We start from the raw sequence: 26538 nt of genomic DNA on the forward strand, positions 1-26538 counted from the left end.
ACAAGAATTAAAAAACAATGCCGGCCAGGCGCGTTGGCTCACACCTGTAATCCCAGCACTGTGGGAGGCTGAGGCGGGCGGATCACGAGGTTAGGAGTTCTAGACCAGCCTGGCCAATATGGAGAAACCCCGTCTCTACTAAAAATACAAAAAATTAGCCGAGCATGGTGGCATGCATCTGTAGTCTCAGCTACTCAGGAGGCTGAAGCAGGAGAATCACTTGAAACCAGGAAGCGGAGGTTGCAGTGAGCCGAGATCACGCCACTGAACTCCAGCCTGGGTGACAGAGTGAAACTCTGTCTCAAAAAAAAAAAAAAAAATGTCTATATGTTTAAACCAAACATCCTCCTCTTCCTAAGTTGACTCCTGTTTTCTCTCCACCTCTGTTTAACTGGAAAAAGAATAGTTAACGAGTTGGCAGTTAGGGAATGTCTCACACTGTTACCCAGGCTGGAGTATAGTGGTGCAATCACAGCTCACTGCAGCCTCAATCTCCTGGGTTCAAGTGATCCTCCCACCTCAGCCTCCCAAGTAGCTGGGACCACAGTTGTCTGTCACCATGCCCAGCTAATTTAAAACTTTTTTGTAGAGACAAGTTCTCTGCATGTTGCCCAGGCTGCTCTGGAACTCCTGGGCTCAGGCAATCTTCCACCTCAGTCTCCCAAAATATTGAGACTATAGGGCTGGGCATGGTGTCATGCCTGTAATCCCAGCACTTTGGGAGGCCAAGGTGGGCAGATCACTTGAGGCCGGGAGTTCCATACCAGCCTGGACAACATGGCAAAACCCCATCTCTACAAAAAATACCAAAAAAATTAGCCAGGTGTGGTGGCACACGCCTGTAGTCCCAGCTACTAGGGAGGCTGAAGCAAGATAATTGCTTAAACCTGGGAGGCAGAGATTGCAGTGAGCCAAGATCGTGCCACTGCACTCCAGCCTGGGTGACAGAGCGAGACTCCCTCTCAAACAAACAAACAAACAAAACAAAAAAACAGGATTATAGATGTGAGGCACTGCACCCAGCCTTGGATCATTTTAATCTAGGTGGGAATAGGGGGTGGATTTGAAGTCACATTTTATTGAAAGTAGGAAAGAAGTTGAGACACATAGGAAGTAAATTAGGGCAGAAAGTTCAGAATTAAGAACAAGAATCTCTCAGTCTCTCCTATGCTAAATCATAATTTGTCACGGCCAAAAGCAGGGTGACTTTAGCAGACGCAGCCCGACTCCAAGTCCCAGTGCTGAGCGGGGAGTCCCAGTTCCACTTACACCTTGTTGGATGTTGAGGAGGTCACTTACACCCACCTTTTAAGCCACAGTTTCTTTCTCTGAGAAAGAATAATAACACTTGCCTCCCCAACTCACAGAGTTGTTGTGGGGATCAAAGCGATCAGGCTTGTGCATAAGAATTGCTGTGACACCCAATGTGAATCATATCACTTTTATTACATGTAGGAAAAAACGTGATCCATGTTTGGTGAAAAGTTCAATGAATGAATGGATGAGCCCAGCTTGCTAATCACCTTATTTTAATACAAGACTAAATGCAGGAACAACTTCATCTATCGTATTTTAATCAAAGGGTAAATGCAGGAATGACTTCATCTTTTGGGTTTATAGAAAACATAACCAACAGATACGACATCACCATTATGAAGAAAGCTTTTTTCCCCGTTAAACAGCTGATGCTTAGACTTTCTTTACATGGGACAAAACCTTTTATTCCACTATTTGAGATATGACTTCAAATGCACTATGCCTGAATAAGGTACCATTGAGACTTAAATCACACTAACATATATATGACTATTTCATTTTTCAAAAGCATGTGTTAATGGGAACTAAGGGGAAAATGAGCTTGGTTTGTTTTGCCTTTTTTGTTTTAAATTTTACCAGTAAAGTGTATTTTGTTATCTGTACTGCCAAAGAGGTGAATAATTGTATAAACTAGAGGCCAGTCACCCACCACTATGGAGGGCTATAAAAGGGCTCTTTCCCTATTTCTTCCATCTTTCTACCCTTGAAATTTTGGATCTCCTGCTTAATTTAACAGAGCAGATAGCTTCGACATTGATTTGAAGTTGAAAATAAAAAGCACAGACAACATAACCCCTAAATTATAGATAAACAAAAATCTTGGAAGAATATTGGAATAGATCACAGGGAATTGTATTAATTTCTACCCAGAGAGCAAAGCCAATATCTGTGACTAATCCGCTCTTGCTATGATCAAAATAGTCATCACAAACACCATAATGAAAAAAATCCACATGAAGAATCGGTCTATGACTTTCGCCACCTTCTTCCATTCACTCCCCTTGGAATTGGTGGCCTTGTGGTCTTTGAGGCACTTGGCAATGTACTCAATATTCCTCATCAGCACTTTGTACTGTGCACAGTAACTCTCAGCCTCCTGAGGGTCCTTACCCTGGCAGCCCAGGTCGTTCTTTAAGCGTTTGTTCATGTCCTTCTTTCTGGAAAGGTCTTTGCTCCTGGCTGTTTTCAGGTTAGACTCTGGGAGTTTGCTATAAACTTTCGTGAGGTGGTCCCGCTCTCTACCGTGGTGCGGGCTGAGGCAGCTTTCACCCACATCATAGACAAACAAGACCCTGGACATGTATTTCAGGATGACCACCCTGGCCCAGTGTGGCACCGGCCGGGCCTCGGCCCCACAGAAGTGGATATTCATCACCATGATGGTCAAGGCAGTGGAGGCTGTGATCAGGGCCATCGTGGCTATGTAGTATTTACCTGGAATTAAAATAACGACAGTAACTGAATTTGCTTTAAAATGGTCCTCATACAGCCATGAGTCACTTAACAACAGGGATACATTCTGAGAAAGGCATTAGTCATTAGGTGATTTTGCTGTTGTGTGAACATCATAGAGTGTATGTACACAAACCTAGATGGTCTAGCCTTCTACACACCTAGGTTGAATGGTATAGCCTGTTGCTTCTAGGCTACAAACCTGTGCAGCATGTTACTGTATTGAATACCCCAGATAATTGTACACATGATTATCAAACGGTAAATATTTGTGTATCTAAACATATCTAAACATAGAAAAGATAAAGTAAAAATTGACATTATGATCTTATGGGACCATTGTTGTATACACAGTCTGTCACTTACCAAAACATTGTTATGAGGCACCTGACTGTATTTGGCTTAAAAAGAAACAAACACCCTTTCTAAAGAGGTGTTATACCCTAGTGGTTACTGGTATAGACTTTTTTTTTTTTTTTTGAGACAGAGTCTCGCTCTGTCGCCCACGCTGGAGTGCAGTGGTGCAATCTCAGCTCACTGCAACCTCTGGCTCCCAGGTTCAAGCGATTCTCCTGCCTCAGCCTCCCAAGTAGCTGGGATTACAGGCGCCCACCACTACACCTGGCTAATTTTTGTATTTTTAGTAGAGAGGGGGTTTCGCCATCTTGGCCAGGCTGGTCTCGAACTCCTGACCTCGAGTGATCTGCCTACCCCAGCCTCCCAAAATGCTAGGATTACAGGCGTGAGCCACCATGCCAGGCTATAGTATAGACTTTTGAATCTGACTTCCTGGATTCAAATCCCAGCTTTATCACTCCCTAGACTTTCGGCCTTCAGCAAGGCATATAATCCTGCTAAGCCTCAGTTTCCTACTCTGTAAAGTGGTGGGTGTAATAATAATATCTGACTCGCAGGAATATGAGGAGGCTTAATTGAGATGATACATGTGAAGTTCTCAGCACTGTTCCTGGCTCGAAATTAAAAAGTTTGGAAATGTTTGCTGAGATCATGAGGTGAAAAATTTTTCCACACTCAACGAACAAACAATTAATGAACTTGACCAGTTCTCGGAATTGTCTTCAGACCTTATTAATATGAAAGCCAATTGCTATTAGGTAAGAAAGGAGACTGTATCACTATTAGCCTTCAAAATGTGATTATATAAAGCACATGTTGGTGAAAAAGTGAAATTAAGGAAGGAAACAATTAAGATAAGGCTACAAATTTATGAAATATAGAACAAAAAGCCAAGAAGATGAATAAAACCAAAAGCAAACTTTTGAAAAGAGTAATAAAATTGATAAACCTTTGATAAGACCACTTACAGGATAGAGAGAGAAAAAGAGAAAGGGAGAGAGAGAGAAGATGGAAAAGACTTATAAAGTAGCACAATATTATAAATAACTGTATAGTTGGGCACGGTGGCTCACACCTGTAATCCCAGCACTTTGGGAGGTCGAGGTGGGTGGATCACTTGAGGTCAGGAGTTGGAGACCAGCCTGGCCAACATGGTGAAACCCCGTCTCTACTAAAAATATAAAAAACATTAGCCAGGGCCGGGCGTGGTGGCTCACACTTGTAATCCCAGCACTTTGGGAGGCCGAGGCGGGCGGATCACAAGGTCAGGAGATCGAGACCATGGTGAAACCCCGTCTCTACTAAAAATACAAAAAAATTAGCCGGGCGTGGTGGCGGGCGCCTGTAGTCCCAGCTACTCAGAGAGGCTGAGGCAGGAGAATGGCGTGAACCCGGGAGGCGGAGCTTGCAGTGAGCTGAGATTGCGCCACTGCACTCCAGCCTGGGTGACAGAGCGAGACTCCATCTCAAAAAAAAAAAAAAAAAAAAAAAACATTAGCCAGGTGTGGTGGCACGTGCCTGTAATTCCCCCTACTCAGAAGGCTGAGGCAGGAGAATCACTTGAATCCAGGAGGCAGAGGTTGCAGTGAGCCGAGATTACGCCACTGCACTCCAGTCTGGGCACCAGAGCTAGACTATGTCTCAAAAAATAAAAATAGCTGTATAATAACATATTTGATAATCTAGATGAAACTGCTGGAAAAACGTTAGATGTCAAAATTAGTGCAAGAATAAAGAACACTTTAATAGAAATGGGAATCAATCAAATACAATCCCCCTACCAAAGGTTCCAGGCCCAAAAATAACTTATAGGTGAGTTTTACCAAACTTTCAAGGAACAAATAGTTCCCATCTTATGCAACTTGTTCCAGAAATAGAAAAAGAGGGAAAACTGCCCAGTTCATTTTGTGAAGTCAATTTGACCTTGATTCCAAAAGTGACAAGAAAAGAAATATTAAAGCCATTTCACTAATCGACATATTTGAGAAAGCTCTACAAAATATTAGCTAACTGAATCCAACAGTGTCTTAAAAGGATAATGTATCATAAGAAAGGAGTTTGGTCCAGTTATACAAAAGAGTTCCACATCAGAAAACTTATTGATGTAATTCACGACATTGATGAGTAAAAGAAAACTCACATGATTATCTTAATAGATGAAGACAAAGTATTTGATAATGTTTATCATCTATTTATTATTTGTCAAAAACTCTGAGTTAATATATGAGACCTTTCTTAAAATGGTAAAGGCCATGGGCCAGAAACCTATATCAAGGGCTACATTTGATGCAGAAAACTTAAACATATTTCTGTAATATTGTGAGCACACTTCATGGGTGCTATGAATAACAAATTTTAATTGTTAAATAAATGTTCTCAATATCTGTGTGCACTTTTCCTAAAAAGATAAATTTCAGCCAGTTGCAGTGGCTCACACCTGTAATCCCAGCACTTTGGGAGGCTAAGGTGGGAGGATCACTTGAGCCCAGGAGTTCAAGACCAGCCTAGCCAACATAGTGAGACCCTATCTTTCTTTTTTTTTTTTTTTCAATTTTTTTTTTTTGAGACGAAGTCTCACACTGTCCCCCAGGTTGGAGTGCTGTGGCGCCATCTTGGCTCACTGCAACCTTCACTTCCTGGGGTCAAGTGATTCTCCTGTCTCAGCCTCCCAAGTAGCTGGGATTACAGGCACACGCCACCATGCCCAGCTAATTCTTTTATAGAGATGGGGTCTCACCATGTTGGCCAGGCTGGTCTTGAACTCCTGACCTCAGGTGATCTGCTTGCCTCGGCCTCCCAAAGTGCTAGGATTACAGGCATAAGCTACCATGCCCAGCCTTCATTTTTAAATAACAAAAATAAATTAAAATAAAATTTAAAAATACAAATTTAATTTAATTTTAAAAAGATAAATTTCATATTATCATAAAAACAGAACAAGCAATTCCTGTGAGACATCTGTCTTTAGAAATTGTGCCAGCTTGCTGTATAATGTCACTACCCAAGAAGAGAGTGGGACCACCCCATGATCTTTCCTCAAACAGGGCTATGATTGGATGTCATCACTGCCAATCATTTCTGCCTCAGGAGAGGTAATAAAATGCCAATACATCTCCTTTTTATTAGAGGGGAAAAAGCCTTCTGTGTTTAATTCTGAAAAAGAGGGGTGTGTGTGTGTGTGTGTGTGTGTGTGTGTGTGTATGTATTTTGCAAAGAGAGACATAAAAATGAAGATATCTCCAAATGGAGAAGCCACTGTAGTATCATCTCAATATTGGGTAATTGGACTCGGTAAAGAGTAAAAGGGCAAGGCAACATCTCTTGATATTGGACTCTAAGTTCATTGGTGTTCTAAAATTTCTCCTTATTGCTTACTTTAAGGAACTCAAACTTAGATCTAGCTTGATTCTGGTAAGCATCTGTTACAACAGCAAATCCTTGAGATGGAGGTGTTGGATCTCAAGGGTACCCTCGGAGGCAGAAAGTAGTGTTAAAGGGGATAGGAAAGACCTCAGAACAAGCTAGGCAAGCATAAGGGAGGCAGGGGTGGTACCCTCAGTCTGCACTCCAGCCCTTGGAGGGACATTCCGTTACTGCAGATTTTTGAAAATGTAGTCTGCTTTGGAATCACCTCAGATTCCCAAATCTTGGCCAAGTTGCTAAATCAAACTCTCTGGGTATAGGAACTTTTATTTTAATATGCTCTCCCACTGCTATTATACCCAGTGAGGATGAGATTTTTCTGCTAAGGGTAGACGTCAGGCTTAAAAAGCACATCTTTCTGCCATGTTTGCCACTCTTCCCAAGAAGAAAGCCCTTGTCACGTGAAGTGATAACAGTAGTCACTGTTTACTCAGTACTTACCATATGCCAGGGTGTGCACTAAGCAATGACACAGAAGGAAGCAATCACACAAATTTTCCAGATGATGAAGCAGAGACTAAGAGAACAAGTAACTTGCCTAAGTTTGATCAAGGAGTGAACCGTGAAGTCAGCGTTCAAATGCGGGTTTCTTTGACTTCAAAATCAGGTCTTAACCTCTGGGTCAGTGGATTTCAGACTTCAACAGAAAATGCATCAGAATCACCCAGAAGGCTTGTAAAAACAGGACGCCAGGGCCTTCTCTCCAGAATGTCTGATTCAGTAGGCTTCGGGTGGGCCCTGAGGTTTTGCGTTTCCATAAGTTCCCAGGTGATGCCGATGCTGTGCATCTGGGGACCACCACTTTGAGAACTACTGCTCTAAAGTATAATGCCTTTCATTGCTCTTTTGTGTAAACCCAGAGACCGTAAGACCAGTTTTGATTCCAAAAGCCTTATCTATATTGAAAGATGCTAACTGCAGCCACCAGAAAAATTTGAGACAGTCTGTATTGAGTCGAAATTGGCTCCATTGTTTCAAGTTTAAAGACACACACACAACCTTAAAGGCATGACCCCAGGCACTACAAAACTGGGTTTGAAGTGGAAGACACTTGAACTCACCTATCAGGGGCACATTTTCTGAGGCCGGCATGATTTCTGCCACCATTAGCTGAAATACAGTCATGGCCAACAGGATGGTCACTCCCAGGGAGACCTTTTCTCCGGAGGCTGCTGGGAGATAAAAACTCAGAGGAGCCAGAAAAGATATGAGGACACATGGGATGAGGAGGTTGACGATATAGAACGAGGACCTCCTCTTCAGAAGGAGGGTGAATGTGACATCCGGGTAAGGCTCAGAGCAGCAGCCATAGGAGATCACATTCTTCACAGCGGGCATGCCATGGACCTCCCATTCCACGTCTTCAATGAAGTCAGAGAGATCTCCGCTGTCCAAGGCGTTGAATATGTCCACCTGATTGCCATTGTAGGTCCAGGAACCAAAAGTCAGGTTGCACTGCTGGTTGTCAAAAGGGAAGTAGGTGACATCCACCACACAGGAGCTTTTGGTGATGGCCGGTGCATCCCAGGTGATCAGCCCATCATACCGCAGGACCACATTGGTGTTCACAGGCTCTGAAGATTCATCGTCAGCCCTGGAGATAAGATGAGGAAAATGAAAGCTGCGTGCTAGGAGAACTTGCCACCTTCCTTACCCCAGATAGCTCACTGTGCCCATCACTTTAGTGTTTTGGCAATGGACCACCATTTTCCCTGTCACTGTGGCTTGGGAGTCTGGAATCAACTCTAATTTGTCCTTCTCCTGCATCTCCTGTAACTAGTCAGGGCGAAGTTCTCTTGGATTCTTCCTTTAAAGCATCTCTGCTCTCTATCCGTTCCTGTCTATTCCCACTGCCACTTTCTTGGTCCAGGTGTAATGATTTGAACACGCAGACAAAAAGTAAGCCTGTCAATACTAAAATCTGCTTACTTGATTTGTTAACTTTAGGTACTAGAATATTAAAATAAGCTTTTATTGCTACTGTAAAAGCTGTACATGTTTATTTGTAACATTTGGAAAACTCAGAGAAAAAAAAGTCGTTCACCCATAACTTTAGAGATAGTCACTTATTCCAGATATATCTTCTTTTGCTTTATCAATATTTATCCCTTGTATTTTTGGGGTACAGAATTTCTATTTTTCTCTAGGGAATTACTCTTTCCCCATTGCCATTGCAAGGCAGAGGAAATGTTGGTCAAGGTGTCCCAGTGTCCCTGGCCAAAGGCCAGCTGGGTGGCCCAGGCTTGGTCCAACAGATTCACCGTCTCCAGAGTTTGGATCTTAAGCAGAGTGATCCAGAGGCCAAAAGCATCACCCTAGTGATGGCTCCCTATTCAGAAAAAAACAGACAGTCCCTCCTGTCTTGAACACTGGAGCAGCCTTGGTTCTGTCCTTTCCAAGAGCTGGTTGTTTACTTTTTCCTTTAATTCAATGAGATGTGCCACATCCTTCTAACAAATTCCTATTTCACAAGGTTGCCAAAGTCAGTTTCTGATGCTTACAACCAAAGAGCCTTAACTGGTACATTTATGTTAACATTTGGATGCATATTTTTGCAGTCTTCCTTACAATTTTTTCCCCGCAAAGTATATTTTGGCTAAATATAATGTGGTATTCTGGACTGGATCCTGGAACAGAAAAAGTACATTCGTGGAAAAACTGGTGAAATCTGAATAAAGTAATTTAGTCAATAACATTGTATTAATTTTGGTAAGTATATTATGGTTATGTAAGAGGTAACATTAGGGGAAACTGGGTGAAGGGTATAAGGGAATTCTGCACTATCTTTGCAACTTTTCTAGAAATCTAAAAATTATCCCCAAATTTAAAGTTAACTTGCAAAAAAAAAAAAAAAAGAAAAAAAAAGATGAGACAAAATTTTTAAAAATACGTGGTCATCTGTTCATACTCTTCTACAACATTCTTTTCATGTCTAAATAGCATTCTATTATATTCCACTGTATTAGATACACCATAGTTATTTAACCAATCTACTCAGGCTTGACATTATGGTTGGTTCCAGTTTTTGTATTTATAAGCAATGCTGCAGTGGACATCTCTGTAGCTGAGTCTTTACATTTATCCACTGACCCTTTCCTTAGGTTAAATTGCTGAAAAAGGATGTGCTGGGTCAGAACAGGCATGTTTTAGAAAGGGGTAAGTGATAAAAAAACTACATATTGGGCACAGTGTACACCACTTGGTGACAAGCACACTAAAATCTCAGATTTCACCACTATACAATTTGTCTATGTAACTAAAAAAGACTTGTACCTCAAAAGCTATTAAAATAAAAAATATATTGACTGGGAGTGGTGGCTCACACCTCTAATCCCAGCACTTTGGGAGGCCAAGGAGGGCAGATCACTTGAGGCCAGGAGTTTCAGACCTGCCTGGCCGACATGGCAAAACCCCATCTCTACTAAAAAAACACAAAAATTAGCCTGGCATAGCGGCACGTGCCTGTAGTCCCAGCTACTCGGGAGGCTGAGGCAAGAGAATCGCTTGAACCCAGGAGGCAGAAGTTGCAGTGAGTTGAGATCGCACCCTGCACTCCAGCCTGGGTGACAGAGCGAGACTCCATCTCAACAACAACAACAAAATAATAAAATAAAATAATATATGTCTACATATATTTTTTAAAGAACAGGCATGTTTTTAAGGTTTTTATTTTTTCCACTCATTAGAAATTGGGCACCACAATATTAACTGTAATGGTCTGACTGAGTTCACTCCATACCCAAGGGGATCTTTAATGTGAGTGTTTGTGAAGATAACAAAATGAATTTTTTGAAAATGCCTGAAGCTTCCTCCGGTAACAGTGATAAATGTGTACAGTTAGCTATCTGAGAAGTGAGAACTAGACGTGAACTGAGAACACTGCTCACCCATCCTACTTCCTTGGTGCAAGAGGAGAGATCTGGGGATCAGAGAGAATCTGTTTGGGGCTAGGACAATTGCAGTCTGCAGGATCCCTGTAGGAAATAGATGGCCTACTCCAATTAGATAACCTGAGGAGATTTTAAGAAAGGGACTGTTCACAAAGGTATGGATACAATGCAGAGAAACCATTCCTGGACATGAAGAGGTGAGGAGAAAGTGCAGTTACCAGAACCTGGAAGGAACGATTTGCGTGAAGAGGGTCACCATGATAGGAGTGATGACTTTCTTTCAGTGGACACATCCAGCCAAAGATAATCTCCCAGGAAGACAGCGAGGGAATACACACGCTAACCTCACTCTCTCTCCTCCCTGCAATTGCCCACTGGTGCTCCACATTGGCCAAACCCAACCCCAAGCCAAAGGGCAAGGGAACCTGCTGACCAAAAACATCCCCCCAGCTACTTTGGAGTAGGTTGTGGGGATTTTGTTTTTGTTGTTGTTGTTGTTGCTGTTGTTGTTTGTTTGAGACAGAGTCTCCCTCTTTTCACCCAGGCTGGAGTACAGTGGCGCCATCTCAGTTAACTGCAACCTCTGCCTCCTGGGTTCAAGAGATTCTCCTGCCTTAGCCTCCTGAGTAGCTGGGATTACAGGTGCCAGCCACCATGGCTGGCTAATTTTTGTACTTTTAGTAGAAACAAGGTTTCGCCATGTTGGCCAGGCTGGTCTCGAACTCCTGACCTCAGGTGATCCACCTGCCTCAGCCTCCCAGAGTGCTGGGATTACAGGCTTGAGCCACCATGCCCGGCCATTTTTTTGTTTGTTTGTTTGTTTTTTGAGATGGAGTATCACCCTGTTGCCCAGGCTTTAGTGCAGTGGCACAATCTTGGTTCACTGCAACTTCCACCTCCCAGGTTTAAGCAATTCTCCTGTCCCAGCCTCCCGAGGTGCTGGGATTATAGGCACGCACCACCACGCCCAACTAATTTTTGTATTTTTAGTAGAAACAGTGTTTCACCATTTTTACCAGGCTGATCTCGAACTCCTGACCTAAGGTAATCCGCCTGCCTGGGCCTCCCAAAGTGCTGGGATCACAGGTGTGAGCCACCACGCTGGCCTTGAGTAATTTAAATACATTATATTAAAAATATATATTTTTTGGAGAGACGATGTCTCACTATGTTGCCAAGGCTGATCTTGAGCTCCTGGCCTCATACGATCCTCCTACCTTGGCTTCCCAACGTGCTGGGATTACCAGTACCAGCCACCGTGCCCAGCCAAGACATTATTATTTGATCACTTCATGACCAATATCTTATTGTTTATCTCCCTAGATTTTTGATCATATCACAGCTCAAAACTTGCAGTGGCTTCCTATAGCCCAAACAATACTTCTGCACCTCCTCAGTTTAGTGTTCTAGATATTCCATGATCTATTCCCACCTCACTTTCTAGCTGTGTGCCTTCTGCTGGTCTCCTTCACTCCCACTCCACCAATCAAGGCTGAAATCCCAACAAACCCTGTGAGTTTCCGTTACTGAAACTCTCTTCAACTCATAATAGTCCCCCTTTCCTGCGTGTAGCAGTCTAACACATCCTTCAAGACTCTGCTCAGAGGCCACCTCTGTGAAGCCTTCCCTGCCTCTCCAGTCAGATACCTTTCCATCCTTGAAGGGCCACAGCACTTGACTTCTGTGTTATAAGGGACTTGCATTTTTATCTTGCATCATAGTTTTTACATATATAGCTTATTAGATTGTTCCTTGAGGTCAGAGACTGGATCTTAACATTCTTATTTACTTCTCGTAAAAATATCATGGAGATTTTAGTTTAGAACCTGATTCAGGTTTCATAACCTTAGGTGGGTTATATCTCTGTCACTCACCTGAAAAGTGGGCATTATAATACCTTAAGGCTTCTTTTTAATTTTTATATTAAACAAACTATACATATTAATTTCTATTGCTGCTGTAGCAAACTACCAAAAACCTAAATCTAATGTCTTTTTTTTTTTTCTTGAGATGGCATCTCACTCTGTTGCCCAGGCTGGAGTGCAGTGGTGCCATCTTGCCTCACTGAAACGTCTGTCTCCCGGATTCAAGCAATTCTCCTGCTTCAGCCTCCTGAGTAGCTGGGATTACAGGCTCCCACCACCACGCCTGGCTAATTTTTTTGTATTTTTAGTAGAGACAGGATCTTGCCATGTTGGCCAGGCTGGTCTCAAACTCCTGACCTCAAGTGATCCACCCACCTCAACCTCCCAAAGTGCTGGGATTACAGAAATGAGCCACCGTGCCCAGCCCCTAATGTCTTAAAACAACATAAATTTAGCGTCTTAACAATTCTAGAGGTCAGAAATCCTAAAATCAATGTGAGCAGGGCTGCATTCCTTCTGGAGACTCCAGGGGAAGATCTATTGCCTTTCCTTTTCCACCTTCTAGAAGCCTCCTGCATCCTGTGGCTCAGGGCCCCTTCCTTGCATCACTAACCTCTGCTTCCTTTGTGGCATCGCCTATTCTGGCCATCTCATCTCCCTCTTACAAGGACCCTTGTGTTTACATTAGGCCCACCAGGATAATCTCCCCCATCTCAAATCTTTAATTCAATCATACCTGCAAAGTCTCTTTTACCATGTAAGATAAATCTTCACAGGTCTTGGGGATTAGGATGTGGACATCTTTGGGGGGGGTCATTATTCTATCTATCACACTTTGTAAAGCCCCAACTCCATGCAGACACATAGTAAGTGGCCAATATGTATTAATGTCTTCCCCTTCCCTCTGTTTCTAACTGTGTTTTCGTGTTCTCAACTAAAACATGAAAAAATTACAGGGACAAAATGTAAGCTGGAAGTTGGGAAGGCATGTTTAATAATATAACTGGCACGGAATATTTAAATTGCTTTCCTTTTACCTTCCCTTTCCTCAGCCACTCAGTGGCCTTCAGGCAGTGATATTGTTTGGCTGTGTCGCCACCCAAATCTCATCTCGAAGTGTAGCTCCCATAATTCCCACATGTTGCGGGAGGGATATGGTGGGAGGTAATTGAATCATGGGGGTGGGTCTTTCCTGTGCTGATCTTGTGATGGTGAATAAGTCTCATGAGAGCTGATGGTTTTATAAAGGGTAGTTCCCCTGCACATGCTCTCTTGCCTGCCGCCATGTAAGATGTGACTTTGCTCCTCATTCACCTTCAGTCATGATTGTGATGGCTCCCCAGCCATGTGAACTGTAAGTCCATTATATCTCTTTCCTTTATAAATTACCCAGTCTTGGGTATGTCTTTATCAGCAACATGAAAACAGACCAATACAGGCAGCACCCTCTCCTCTTCTGTATCTGATCAAAGACTGAGCTAACTTTAGTTGTTTTGCAATTGAGCAAAAATGACTTTCCCAGCCTTGGCTGTAAGAAGCCCATTCCTGGGAACTGGAGAGGAGCAGGCTGGTGAATGAGGGAGCAGGGAGAGTCGCCCAGTGTTTTCAGTCCCCAGGGTGCCTGGAACCTCAGCATAGACTTCTCTGTTTACTCAGTCCCAGGATCCCTTCCTCGTTCCATCTCCAATGTCTCTTTCACATATTCATTTTTCCTTCCTTTCCATATCAAAAAGAAGCTCCCCCCTCTCTCTTCCTGGCTAACGTCCCTTCTGGTCGTGTGAGTCCTCTCCTCCCATGCCTCCTTCAGGATTTTGCCTCCCTTGGTCCCTCTTCTTCTCTCTGTCCCCTCTAGCCACTTTCCAACTCTGTTCTCAAGTCTCTCCTGCCAAACTCCTTTTCTCCCTGGCCCTTCTACCTCTCTCATCTCCTTCCACACACTGCTTTCAAAAGTAACTGATACCTGCTGTTGTCCCGTTTCCTCTTGCTTTTATTTCTTGACTCCTGCTTTTTGATGCCTTTCTGACAAGTACAACTAGGCAGATCTCCAGACTTCTCCTAAGTCTTCACCTTCTTCAACTTTTCCCAAACATTGGGATTATGGGTTATTCCTAGACATCCTCTCTTCCCTTGGTTTTCATGACATGACTCTCTCACTTCTCCTTCTATCTCTTTAACCACTAATTCTAAGTTTCATCTGTAAATTCCTTAAATGTAGAGGTTTTTTCAACTTTATCCTCAGCCATTTTCTTTCCTTCCATGAGTAGTTCTATAGGACTTTAAGGGCTTTTGGCATCTGTATTAGCCCTGACCGTTTCTCCAGGTTTCAGATTGGCCTTTGCAATCTCACTATTGGACATTTCTGTGAGGATGTTTCTTTGGTTCCCCAAAATGACCATCAGATTCATCCTCTTTTTTTCCAAACCTGTTTCTCCTCTCCCTCCTTTATTTCCAGTCTCTTCTGGAAGTCTTGCCATTCTCTAAATCACCTTATATGGCTAAGGATGATACATAAGCTTACCTTAAAGCTAAATTCTAGACAAATTCTTTTGAATACAATAGGGCACCCAGTTCCTCACCAGGTCTAAAATCCAACCATTAAAACTGCTCATTAAAATCCAATCACTGGGGCCAGGCATGGTGGCTCATGCCTGTAATCCCAGCACTTTAGAAGGCCAAGGCAAGAGGATTGCTTGAGCCCAGGAATTCAAGACCAGCCTGGGCAACAGGCAATATTGTGAGACCTCATCTCTATAAAAATTTTTGTAAAAATTAGCTGGGTGTGGTAGTGCATACCTGTAGTCCCAGCTCCTCAGGAGACTGAAGTGAGAGGATCACTTTGTTACCCATGGAGGGTGTCGACTACAGGTCGTCCACGTTCTTGACATTTGAACAAAGAATTGGACAAAATGCACAAATAAGGCAATGAAAGTACAGAACAATGAAAGAAACAATAAATGCTCACATTTATTGAAACGAAACTACACTCCACAGAGTGGGTGTGGGCTCGGGTAGGCAGCTCAAGACCACCGGTTACAAAATCTTCTGGGGTTTAAGTATCCTCTAGACGTTTCCCATTGGCTGCACCCTATGCAAATAAAAACTTGGCCCACAACCAATTGGAGGCTGAAGTGAAGTTACACCCTATGCAAATGAAGATGCGACCTACAACCAATCAGAGGCTGAAGTGAAGTTACACCTCATGCAATGAAGACTTGATCTGTGACTAATTAGAAGCTGAAGTGAAGGCTCCCTGTCTCCAGACCCTATTGAGGAGAATACTGTCTCAACTTGAGCCCAGGAGGTCAAGGCTGCAGTAAGCTACGATCACAACCACTGCACTCTAGCCTAGGTGACAGAGCAAACCACCAACCCCCACGGCCAAAAAAAAAAAAAAAAAAACCTGACCATGAAAACCCTGCCATAATGAATTCAAATTTAAAATTTCTGTAATCTGCATTTTACCTAATCTAAAAATGTCAGGAATCCTTGTAGCCTCTTATACCAGCCACTATACTAACCATATACTAATACTAAACATTCCCACCAGAACTTTGAGCCCCAATTCATTTATTTCTCTACTGATTTACTGAAAGAGCCAGTTTTACTTGAACTGTTACATTGCTAAAAAGCTCACTATTTCTTGGGCAATTCATTGCCGAAGTTATTAGGGAAATGTTCTTTTTTTTTTTTTTTTTTTTGGAGAGCTTATCTTCCCTTTGGCTTCTACTGATTATCTTGGGTTTTGTCTTCTGGAACATTGTTCTCCTTTTTCCACCTTACTTTCTCTCTAATTGCCTAAGGTAACCATCATCAAGTCTTCAAGCTCTTCTCTCTTCCAAACTAAGCATCAGCAAATTCAACTGTTCTGTGAAGGGGCATCCAGGCCCATCTCCTTCCTGATCACTCCCTAACCAGTCTAGCCCCATGGATTTGGGCACCAATGGTGACTCTAGATGCTAAGTATCTTCCTGCCTGAGTGTCTTTATCACACTGGACTGACTCACCTACCCCCTACCCCTATTTCTCCTGCTTGCCACAACTCAGGAAGCCCATTGTGTTGCCTGTGATGTTCTGTACCTGCTTCTGAGAGGCAATGATATTATATCTGTCATCAGAAGATTCTACAGAGTCAGGGATTCAGCTACAAGGACTGAGCTCAGGGAATAGCCATGACTAAGGGCCCTTCTTTGCCTGATCCTGTAACACTCTTCCATTTTCATTTCAATTTGTTAAAGGCATGAAGATGTCATCCAACCATAGCTCCATTTGGAGGTTCCTGTACACAGCAAAACTCTGAGAAGTTTTACTGAGAAGGAGAAGGCAAAGGAGAAGAGAGGAGCAGAAACAGAATTGTCCATGACAAGAGCACAGAGATGACTAAAGAGTCAACCAGAGGAACAAAAAGGAGATGACAAATCAGTGTGGTGAAAGGCTCTGTGTAAAGGGGTGGGGAAGGGAGAATGAGGACAGAACCAACCAAAGCCACAGTAGGCTTGTGTGAGCTCATGAGTACATAACTGGCTTCTCTAATAAGGGAGCAGAGGGGTCAGCTTAACTTAGGGTGCCTTGTAAGCTTGCAAAGAAGTATTTCAGTAAGACAAGGTCACCGCCTCAGCCAATCAAAACAGGAGGAAGAGGAGGACCACCATTCTGTCTGACTTCCGGAGAGAATTTTTAGAACTTACAGAATGCTAGCCGGGCACAGCAGCTCATGCCTGTAATCCCAGCACTTTGGGAGGCTGAGCTGGGTGGATCGTTTGAGCCCAGGAGTTCGAAACCAGCCTGGGCAACATGATGAGACTCTGTCTCTACTAAAAATTAAAAAAAAAAAAAAAATAGCCGGGCATGGTGGCATGCACCTGTAGTCCCAGCTACTCGGGAGGCTGAGGTGGGAGAATAACCTGAGCCCGGGAAGTTGAGGCTGTAGTGAGCCGTGATCACACCCCTGCACTCTAGCGTGGGCAATAGGAGAGAGACCCCACCTTTTTTTTTTATTTTGAGACAGAGTCTAGCTCTGTCACCCAGGCTGGAGTGCAGTGGCGCGATCTCAGCTCACTGCAAGCTCCGCCTCCCGGGTTCATGCCATTCTCCTACCTCAGCCTCTAGGCACCCGCCACTACACCCAGCTAATTTTTTTGTATTTTTAGTACAGACAGGGTTTCACCATGTTAACCAGGATGGTCTCAATCTCCTGACCTCGTGATCAGCCCCCCTTGGCCTCCCAAAGTGCTGGGATTACAGGCGTGAGCCACCATGCCCAGCTCCCAGACCCCGTCTTAAAAAAGAAAAAAAAAGAACTTACAGAATGCTATAAGAGATCATCTGTGTCAATGAAATTATCTATTATCTTTCTTTTTCTTTTCTTTTTTTTTTTTTTTTTTTTTTGAGATGGAGTCTCACTCTTGTCCCCCAGGCTGGAGTGCAGTGGTGCAATCTTGGCTCACTGCAACCCCTGCCTCCCAGGTTTAAGTGAGTTTCCTGCCTCAGCCTCCCAAGTAGCTGGGATTACAGGTGCCCACCACCACACCCAGCTGATTTTTGTATTTTTAGTAAAGACGGGATTTCACCATGTTAGCAAGGCTGGTCTTGAACTCCTGACCTCAGGTGATCCACCTGCCTTGGCCTCCCAAAGTGCTGGGATTACAGGGGTGAGTCCTCACGCCCTGCCTGTGTCAATGAAATTATCAGATATTACTCTCCTGCACTCTGTAGATGAGAGTGTGGTAATGGACAATGTAGCTTGTTTTCTTGCTGTGTGTGTGTGTGTGTGTGTGTGTGTGAGAGAGAGAGAGAGAGAGACAGAGACAGAGAGAGTGAGCACGGGCTGGGGGGTGTAAACTGGAGGAATAAAGCCCAGTATTTGAATGTTATCTTCCAGTTATCTTCCTTGGGAAGAGATACAGACAATTCCTCTGGCCACTCAGAGTGGGGAATGGACAGAAAGAACAGGGCTATGATTCCAGAGGTCATGACCCTTAGATGAGCTCTCTGAGTAAGGAGTGAGACTAAAATCCAGGCTGCAACCCACCCGTGTTGCTTCCTTAAAGGAAATCCATGCCCACTGGAAGCCTCCACCCAGGGAAGCCCCCGAGCTGCCCCTCATTCACATAGTTCTGAGCCACAGAGGAACTTTTCCCACTCCACAGAAACTTGGGTTCCAGAATAAAAAGAAAGAGAAGCTCTTTCAACAACAGGCGGGGCCACTGAGCTTGAACTGTGACCAGAGATCTGGTATTTTTCTCAAAATGCAGCCCATGGACCCACAGTGCCCACATCTTCCGGAGCTTGTAGAAATGCAGAATCACAGGCCCGCCCCACACCCATGGAATCACAATCTTTATTTTAACAAACTCCCTGGGTGATTCATATGCACCTTACAGCTTGCGAAACGGTAAACCTCACCTACCCGTTATACAAGGCCCCTTGCTCTGAGACCGGGAAAATGTCACTTTGTATCCTGTAAACTGGTTCATCCTCCACTCCACACAAAGCTCCAAATCCACAGGTCAGTTCCTAGATGGCCCATTTCGGTTTAATTAATTATCGATACATGATCTTGGATGGTGAGTGTCACTGTTAAGGGTTGGATTGTGTCCCTGAAAAATTCACATACTGAAGTCTTAGCCCCCAACACTCAGAATGTGACTTGATTTGAGAATAGCATCATGGAAGATGTAATTAGTTAGGTTAAGATGAAGTCACGCTGGAGTAGGGTGGGCATCTAATCCAATATGGCTGGTGTCCTTATAGAAAGGGGAAATTTGGACGCAGGGAACACACAGGAGAACGCCATGTGAAGATGAAGGCAGAGCTCAGAGTGACGCTTCTACAATGCTAAGAACACCAAAGACTGCCAGCAAACCACCATTAGCTAGAAGAGAGGCCTGGTACAGATCCTCCCTCACAGCCTCAGAGGAAACCACGCTGTCAACACTTTCATCTCAGGCGTCTCAACTCCAGAACTGTGAGATAACACGTTTTTGTTAAGTCATCTAATTTGTGCTACTCTGTTATGGCAAAGTTAGCCCTAGCAAACTAATGCAGCCTCCACTTTCCCACCTGAAAAGGGGGCATGTAGATTGATGGTTTCCTTCCAGCTCTAAGCTTTTATGACATTATTTCCTGATCCAAGATTCCACGACTGTTATTTCAGTAAGTCCTAGGAACATGGACTAATATTTAATTTCATGCATGTTTTAAACATTCCTTTTTCATTATGTTTAAATTCTATGAAATCAACAAGTTCATGCCTGAAAAGCCTCAGTTCTGAGCTGCACTTACTTGTTATATAAGACGATGTCCGGCCTCCACACGAGGTCACTGGGGATCCTGATGGAGTCTAGGCCGTCGTACTGATCTCGCTCCCACGTGAGGTAGGCATCATGCCAGATTTGGCGGATCCACAAATAGGCAGTCAGAATTTGGTTTCTTTCATCCTACACAATGAATCCAGATGTCACTTTACCTCGCAGACACTTGAAATGTCTTCCATTGATAGGACACTTGTTCTTCACAATAGGAATTGCACAAACACTCACCAATTTTCAGTAAGTAAAGTGAGAGCTTTATTCTTTATTCTATCCCCTTGATTGACTGCCAAGATCATATTTTTTTTCCTCCTAGATTTAGTGTTCAGAATGTAAAGTGGACAAATATTTTAGTCTTGATATCTTTGCATGGATCAACTGCCTATATTTCCTGAAAATTGATCAATGAATGATGTACTTAAAAGCAAAAGTCAGGAAATAACAATGTGCAGAAGGAAAATCTTCCAAGTTTCATAACATTGTGTAATTAAACATAGATAGGCACTAATAAGCTATGCCATCTTAAAACACTACCTTTTTTAAAAAATTGAGATTGGCCGGGCACGGTGGCTCATGCCTGTAATCCCAGCACTCTGGGAGGCCGAGGCGGGCGAATCATGAGGTCAGGAGATTGAGACCATCCTGGCTAACACGGTAAAACCCCGTCTCTACTAAAAATACAAAAAAAATTAGCCGGGTGTGGTGGCGGGCGCCTGTAGTCTCAGTTACTCAAGAGTCTGAGGCAGGAGAATGGCGTGAACCCAGGAGGCAGAGCTTGCAGTGAGCGGAGATCGTGCCACTGCACTCCAGCCTGGGTGACAGAGCAAGACTCCGTCTCAAAAAAAAAAAAAAAAAAAAAAAAATTAAGATCAAATTCACATTAAAACTCACCATTTTAATCATTTTCGAAGGGAACAATCCACTGGCTTCCAATATATTCACAATGCTGTGCAACCATCACCACTGCCTAATTCCAGATCATTTCTTCCCCCCGCAAAGAAACGCCGTAATCATTAAGAACTCACTGGCTATTTTCCCCTTCCTCCCCACAGACTCTGGCAACCTCTATGCCGTTTTCTGTCTCTACGGATTTACCTATTTTGGACATTTTATATAAATGGCTGCATACAGTATGTAACCCCATCTTTCTTTAGATTATCTAAGACTGTTACAGTTAATGACCAGGATTAGGTAACATTTCGTGAAATTAATAAGTTTTGTAGAAAGCTTCCTTTTCCCGGCGTTCTCTTCTCCCACCAGCTTGCTTACGGAGCTATCATTCCCTCTCAAATTCCCAGTTAAGACATTCTCTTCAGAAAGCGTGGTTGTTTATCCTCTAAGAATCATTCCACAGAGTCAGCACCATGTATTACTCACCATATCCTTAATCTGAGAGAGCGTAATCTGCAGGGTGACATTCAGGACTTTGTCTGTATCTTCCACTGGACGAAGAGCATTGGAATAATCTTCAAAAAGGTCATTAAACAACTTCTGAGCATATTTTCCATCTGCCGTCTCTGCAGCTACTCAACAAGAGGGATCTGGATCAACATTCAGAGTGTTGTGTGTATTTCAAGACAAACAACACGAGACTGAGGTCTAAAATGGGGGATGGCCCAACACTGGCAAGGGACAAGCTTTGGGTGGATGGATGAGTTGTTTTTCTGGCATGCCCTACCAAGATCAGAGTCAGTAGGAAGCACAAAACACTTCCATGTGGTTGAATCATCTGTTTTGTCTTCCCTGCCCTGCCCCACCTCCCACCAAAGCAATAGCCCCAGATGAGACAAGATGGGTTACATGTCACCAGCCTCTCACCTCTCAGTCTGGAAGCAGCAAAGTAAATCCAGCAAAAGGAGATGCAGGAATGGGACCAGTTCATCTTTTTCCTGAGCCTCTATAATAAAGTCTCAGTCAGGCAGCGTGGTCTTCCACTTCCCCCTATGAATACGAAGGATCTGGGCACAAGGAGCCCACACCACCGCAGCCTTACGGCGGGAGAGCTCAGGCTTGCATTGCATGCAGGACTGAGATCCTGAGATCCAGGCCTGACCTCCCTCCCCTCCGGTAATTTGAGACTGGCAGCTCCAGTGGCTGAGATGCTGGGAACCCAGGGTGTGTTAGGTCCAACAGTGCTGTTGTGGGGGGCCATCTCGGTTGAGGGTCCCTAGCCACCCTTAGCAGAAACAACTAGACAGAAGAGGAGGTAGATGTGGGCAGCAACGGTGTGCCTGACACCCCAGAGACTCCATCTAAGCAGAATGAGAGCTTTCTACACCCACAGTGAGCAGATTCAGCCTGAGTCCAGGGACTAAGGGAAGCCTAAAAGATTGAGCCATGGGACAGCTGTCCAGAAAGACTCTACGTGCTTTTAGCAGCATTTGAAGTGGGAAAGAGACATGGTTCTATGATCTCCAGAATATATTGGCATTTCGGTTTTTTCTCTGCCTCAGCTTCTGATCCCTCTTGCCGCTGTCCCACCAGGCACAGATCTTGCATAGTAAATGTTTGTGAGTATATGTGTGAGGGGGTGTGCTGGATGGGCGGATATTCACTTGCTTAAGAAGCAGCAACACTGTGAGTTGGATTTGGACTCGACCACCTGGGTTTGACTGCCAGCCCAAACCCTGACAAGCTCTATTATTCTGGATAAGTCACCTAACCTCTCTGAGCCTTCCAGAACTACAGACTGGGGAAAATAATATTTCCTCTCTCTAGAGCTTCTGAGATAACTGTATGTGAAAGCACTTTCTAAATATCAGTAATTTTCATCTTTGATCAGCTTTGCAGATCCAGAATTTCTATACTTACCAAGTCACCCAGCATTTACCAGCTCAAAAAAAAAAAAATGAAAAACTAGTTCAAAGGCTGACCAAATCAGCACGAGAATAATAACCAATGGTGATATTACTAATGATGACACCCTTTGCATTTGAATGCTACTTCATATAAAATTTCAGTCATTTCTCGTATGTGATATAATTTTACTCCTATAAAAAAATGTCAATTTTCAATTGCTACTTAGTCTGGAAACTCATGTCTGTCCCTTCTCTTGCCTGGGGAAACTGCTTTGGAAAACTATATTAAGATAATTTGGTTGCCTGGAATCGGAGCGAGGAAATTGGATAGCTCTGTTTCATTAGGTTACAGCCGCCTGATGAGTCACCCCATCCCTCTTCGGGAATGTATCTTCTGGGTGGAACAGACACTCAAGCCATCAGCAAAGTGTTTCTTAATTGCCTATCCCATTGTGTTGATTGTGAAGACATTATTTTTCTGACGCCCCTAGTCTGACTCATTCATCAAATGACACAATTCCGGGTGCCCACACTCAGTCCTCCTTCAACAAACCATCCACTCCGGAATCTCAGAGGCGGAAGGTACTTTTGAAATTGACTTTAATGCCTCACTTCCATATGAGGAAACTGAGGCCCAGGGATGCAGAGTGGCTTCCCTCCAGCAGTGATCGGCCAGAGACAGGATCCAGGCCACTTGCCCCAATCCACCGTGCTCCCCGCAACACTAACAATGCATCTCTTCCTTCTCGTTATCTTTCATCAATATGGCTTTTGATGCCAGCTGGGTGGTGACTTCCTTGTGTGTAGAGGATCTTTACCTCATATGTCTTTGATTCCTTACAGCACTCATAGGGTTGAATTGTAGGTGACACAGGGCCTACCTTAAATGGTGTCCCTTCCCTTTCTGTCCCACTCCCCTCCCTTCAGGGTCCCTTCTCCCCTCAGGGGCTTCTTTAAGGTTGAAGCTGCTGAGAACCTTTGCCCACTGGGGTCCAGTGTCCTAGGGGGCATCCCTGACTCCATTCCAGGAGGATGATGGCAGTGCTCCCATTCCTTAGAATAGAGTCCTGTCTGACAAAGAATCCTAGTGAATTCTATGGCTAAAATATCCCCTGTCCAGCAGCAGAGCGGGGATGGGAAGAAAAAATACCTTCATTCTGCTACATGTGTTTTTTAAAACAAAAATTACAAGAGTCAAACATCATGTTTTGCAAAGAATTTTTTCCCCACAAGTGAATATGGCATGAATATTTTCTCCATTTCATTAAATACAGGATCAGAGCATTTCTAACCTGTAAAGAGCTCTTTGAGGACCATCTAGCTAAGGTCACTCATGTTACAGATAAAGAAACTGAGGACTAGAGAGGTCAGAAGCTTTCGCAAGGACATAACCCATCGTCCTGACTCTCAATACGGTGCTCCTTACACAACACCAGTTCATCTGGTGAGGAAGCTGAGAGGAAATCAAGGTCAAGTGTACCTTTAGGAGGTTTGGGAATGTGCTTCCTTTCAGCCAAGGACAGGTGGGACCTCGATCTGCCCCAAAGGAGGATGGGTAAAGGATGCTGACTCTCCATCGAGAACCATACCAGAGACCCTCAGCCTCTCCAGGAGCCTGGGCTCTTCTCAGAGGAGTGCTGTCCTAGGTACTGAGAGCCATGACGCCTGCTAACCAATGCTTCACAACTCACTGAAATGGCAGGAGATACCTCAATGGGATGCCATCCCCAAGGGCCTATTTCACTGCTACTTCCTAAGTTTGCTGGATTTATCCTAGATATGTGTCTTGGAAAAAACACAAACAAACAAACAAAAAACCTCAAAGCTCCTTTAAAAGAGAGCTACATGAATTCCTTCACCTTGCACCAGAGTTTAGGATAAGGTTGGTAGTTAGGACGCAAAGTCATGCCAAAAGGGCTGCCCATGGCACCACTCTCCAAACAATTTAGGGTTTACTTCTGTCTTTGTTTTCTTCTTCTTCTTTTTTTTTTTTTTTTTTGAGATGGAGTCTTGCTCTGTTGCCCAGGCTGGAGTACAGTGGCGTGATCTTGGCTCACTGCAACCTCCCCGTCCTGGGTTCAAGCAATTGTCTGCCTCAGCCTCCCAAGTAGCTGGGATTAGAGGCACCTGCCATCACGCCCGGCTTTTTTTTTTTTTTTTTCTTTTTTCTGTATTTTTAGTAAAGACAGGGTTTCACCATCTTGGCCAGGCTGGTCTTGAACTCCTGACCTCGTGATTCACCTGCCTCAGCCTCCCAAAGTGCTGGGATTACAGGTGTGAGTCACCATGCCCAGCCACTTTGTTTTCTTGATCAAAAGCAGTATAATGTAGAGTTTAAGAGCACAGACCCTGGAGTCGAGCTGCTTGGATTCAAGTCCAGCCCCACCGCTTACTAGCTGTGTAAGCTCAGCCAGATTATTTGACCTCAGTTTCTTCACCTATAAAATGGGGACAATTATAAATAGTGCCTACCTCTTGGGGTTGTTTTGAGGACTGAATCAGTTAATGCATGTGGAACCCTAAAAATAGTGCTTGACCATAAAATTGCTGGATAAATGATCATTAAAGGGGAAAATGACATGCTAAGCATGTCATTTGTAGCTCAGTGCCACTATTTGTTTATTTATATATTTACTTATTTAATTTATTTATTTTTCCTCCCCTCTTCCTCTCCCCCTTCCATCTCTCTCACTCACTCAATCTCTCTCCCAACTTCTTGATAGACCTGGTTAGAGGATAATTGTTTTATGTGACAAGCAGCTTGTACTGTGGGTGGAGGAATATCAGTCCTACGGTTTTCTTGTTGTCCTTTTTTATTGTGATGTTAATATTATTGTCAGTCCACTGTGGATTTATTTATTTACTTACTTCTTTCTGCAGTAGTCTTTTTAATCCTCTTATCCATTTTGTGAGAGTTATCCAATCTAACTCCGTCACAGAGATTGGCAAACTCTCTGCAAAGAGCTAGATAGTAAATATTTTCATCTTGGCAGGCCATATGGTCTCTGTACCAACTACTCTTCTCTGCCATTGTACTATGAATGCAGCCTATGGCAAAATGAATGTGTGGCTGTGTTCCAATAAAACTTTATTTACGAAAATAGGTGGCAGGGCATAGTTTGTTGACCCCTGACATAGATAAACAGATCCATAAATCCACTTTGCTCATGAAAATTGCAATAGGGAACAGTGTTCCAGATGAAGAAGGGGCAAAGCCTGCAGGGAAAAGAGCTTGACGTGCGCAGATGCATGGCAGGGCCAGGGCTGACTCTGACTGCAGCTCAGCCAGTGAGACTCAAACTGCCTTCCAGCGGAGGCTCTGGGCATGGAAGAACCCTTTCTAATAAGGAGTCAGAAATATGAGAGCACTGGAAAGAGTAGGAAGCGACCCTGTTGGATGTCTGGAGGCTGGGCAAGCCTCCTCACTTCCACAGGGTGACCGTGATAGTGTCGTGGATGAGGGATTAGAGTTTCCAGATATAGGTGATGGTGGGAACTGTGGCTACAGCCAGGCCAGGGGCTGGCAGGGTGAGCAGCAGGGGGATGGGTCAGAAGTTCAAGTGAGTCTCTCTGGGGTCCCCATGAATAAGGACAGGCCTGGAGGGCAGAGCTCTGGCAGTTTCACTGAGAAGTACAGAGTCCCAGAGCACTGTTTTGTTTCTCGATTGCTAGAAATCCTAGCAACTCCCTTCCCCAGCTGTACTCAAATCCACTGGCCTGGGGGAGTGCAGGTTAGATCAGAACAAAAGGGATTCAGGAAGGGGAGGAAGCAGGACCTCTGGGCCAACAGGAACGTCAGCCCAGAGCTCATCATTGTGTGGGCACCAAAAGGTGATCACACTGGGCGTGGAGCCGATTCTCCTTTTGTGACTGCTTGTGCCTGTGTCTCACTCTTGTCCCACTGTGCTCTGGCTCTGTCAGTGAGTGGTGTGTAGTGGACTGGAAAACTCTTCTGAGTGAAACGCAGCGGGACAATCTCTCTTGGTGCTTCTGGGCATTGTGAAGGAAATGAACTTTCCTAACCATGACTTCAAACAGATCCAACTCCTGCACATCATGCTCGCTTCTTCTCTCCAAACCCCGTGTATTAGTCTACTTGGATTCTCACAACAAAATACCATAGACCAGG

The 26538-nt window shown here is 44.0% G+C and overlaps 1 protein-coding gene across 1 annotated transcript; it reads right to left on the bottom strand.

Annotated features, from left to right (window-relative positions):
- Positions 1-1512: 1512 nt before the first annotated feature.
- CHRNA9 (cholinergic receptor nicotinic alpha 9 subunit) lies at positions 1513-21632 on the bottom strand. Its single transcript, XM_003258610.3, has 5 exons — positions 21430-21632; positions 20989-21134; positions 19586-19740; positions 7611-8143; positions 1513-2751 (listed from the first exon to the last, which is right to left on the bottom strand). The coding sequence occupies exons 1-5, from the start codon at positions 21491-21493 to the stop codon at positions 2210-2212; spliced, it is 1440 nt and encodes a 479-aa protein (XP_003258658.1). The 5' UTR covers positions 21494-21632; the 3' UTR covers positions 1513-2209.
- Between the last annotated feature and the right edge of the window lie 4906 nt (positions 21633-26538).

This window comes from Nomascus leucogenys, chromosome 20, assembly GCF_006542625.1.
Source record: "Nomascus leucogenys isolate Asia chromosome 20, Asia_NLE_v1, whole genome shotgun sequence".
In the NCBI taxonomy this organism is placed as follows: Eukaryota; Metazoa; Chordata; class Mammalia; order Primates; family Hylobatidae; genus Nomascus; species Nomascus leucogenys.

Excerpts from the sequence above, each read along its gene's own strand:
- CHRNA9 (XM_003258610.3), bottom strand. The coding sequence starts at position 21,493 with ATGAACTGGTCCCATTCCTGCATCTCCTTTTGCTGGATTTACTTTGCT. Across the intron at positions 21,135-21,429 it reads TGCTGCTTCCAGACTGAGAG|CTGCAGAGACGGCAGATGGA; the intron begins GTGAGAGGCTGG and ends CTTGTTGAGTAG. Across the intron at positions 8,144-19,585 it reads GACATCGTCTTATATAACAA|GGCTGACGATGAATCTTCAG; the intron begins GTAAGTGCAGCT and ends TCTTATCTCCAG.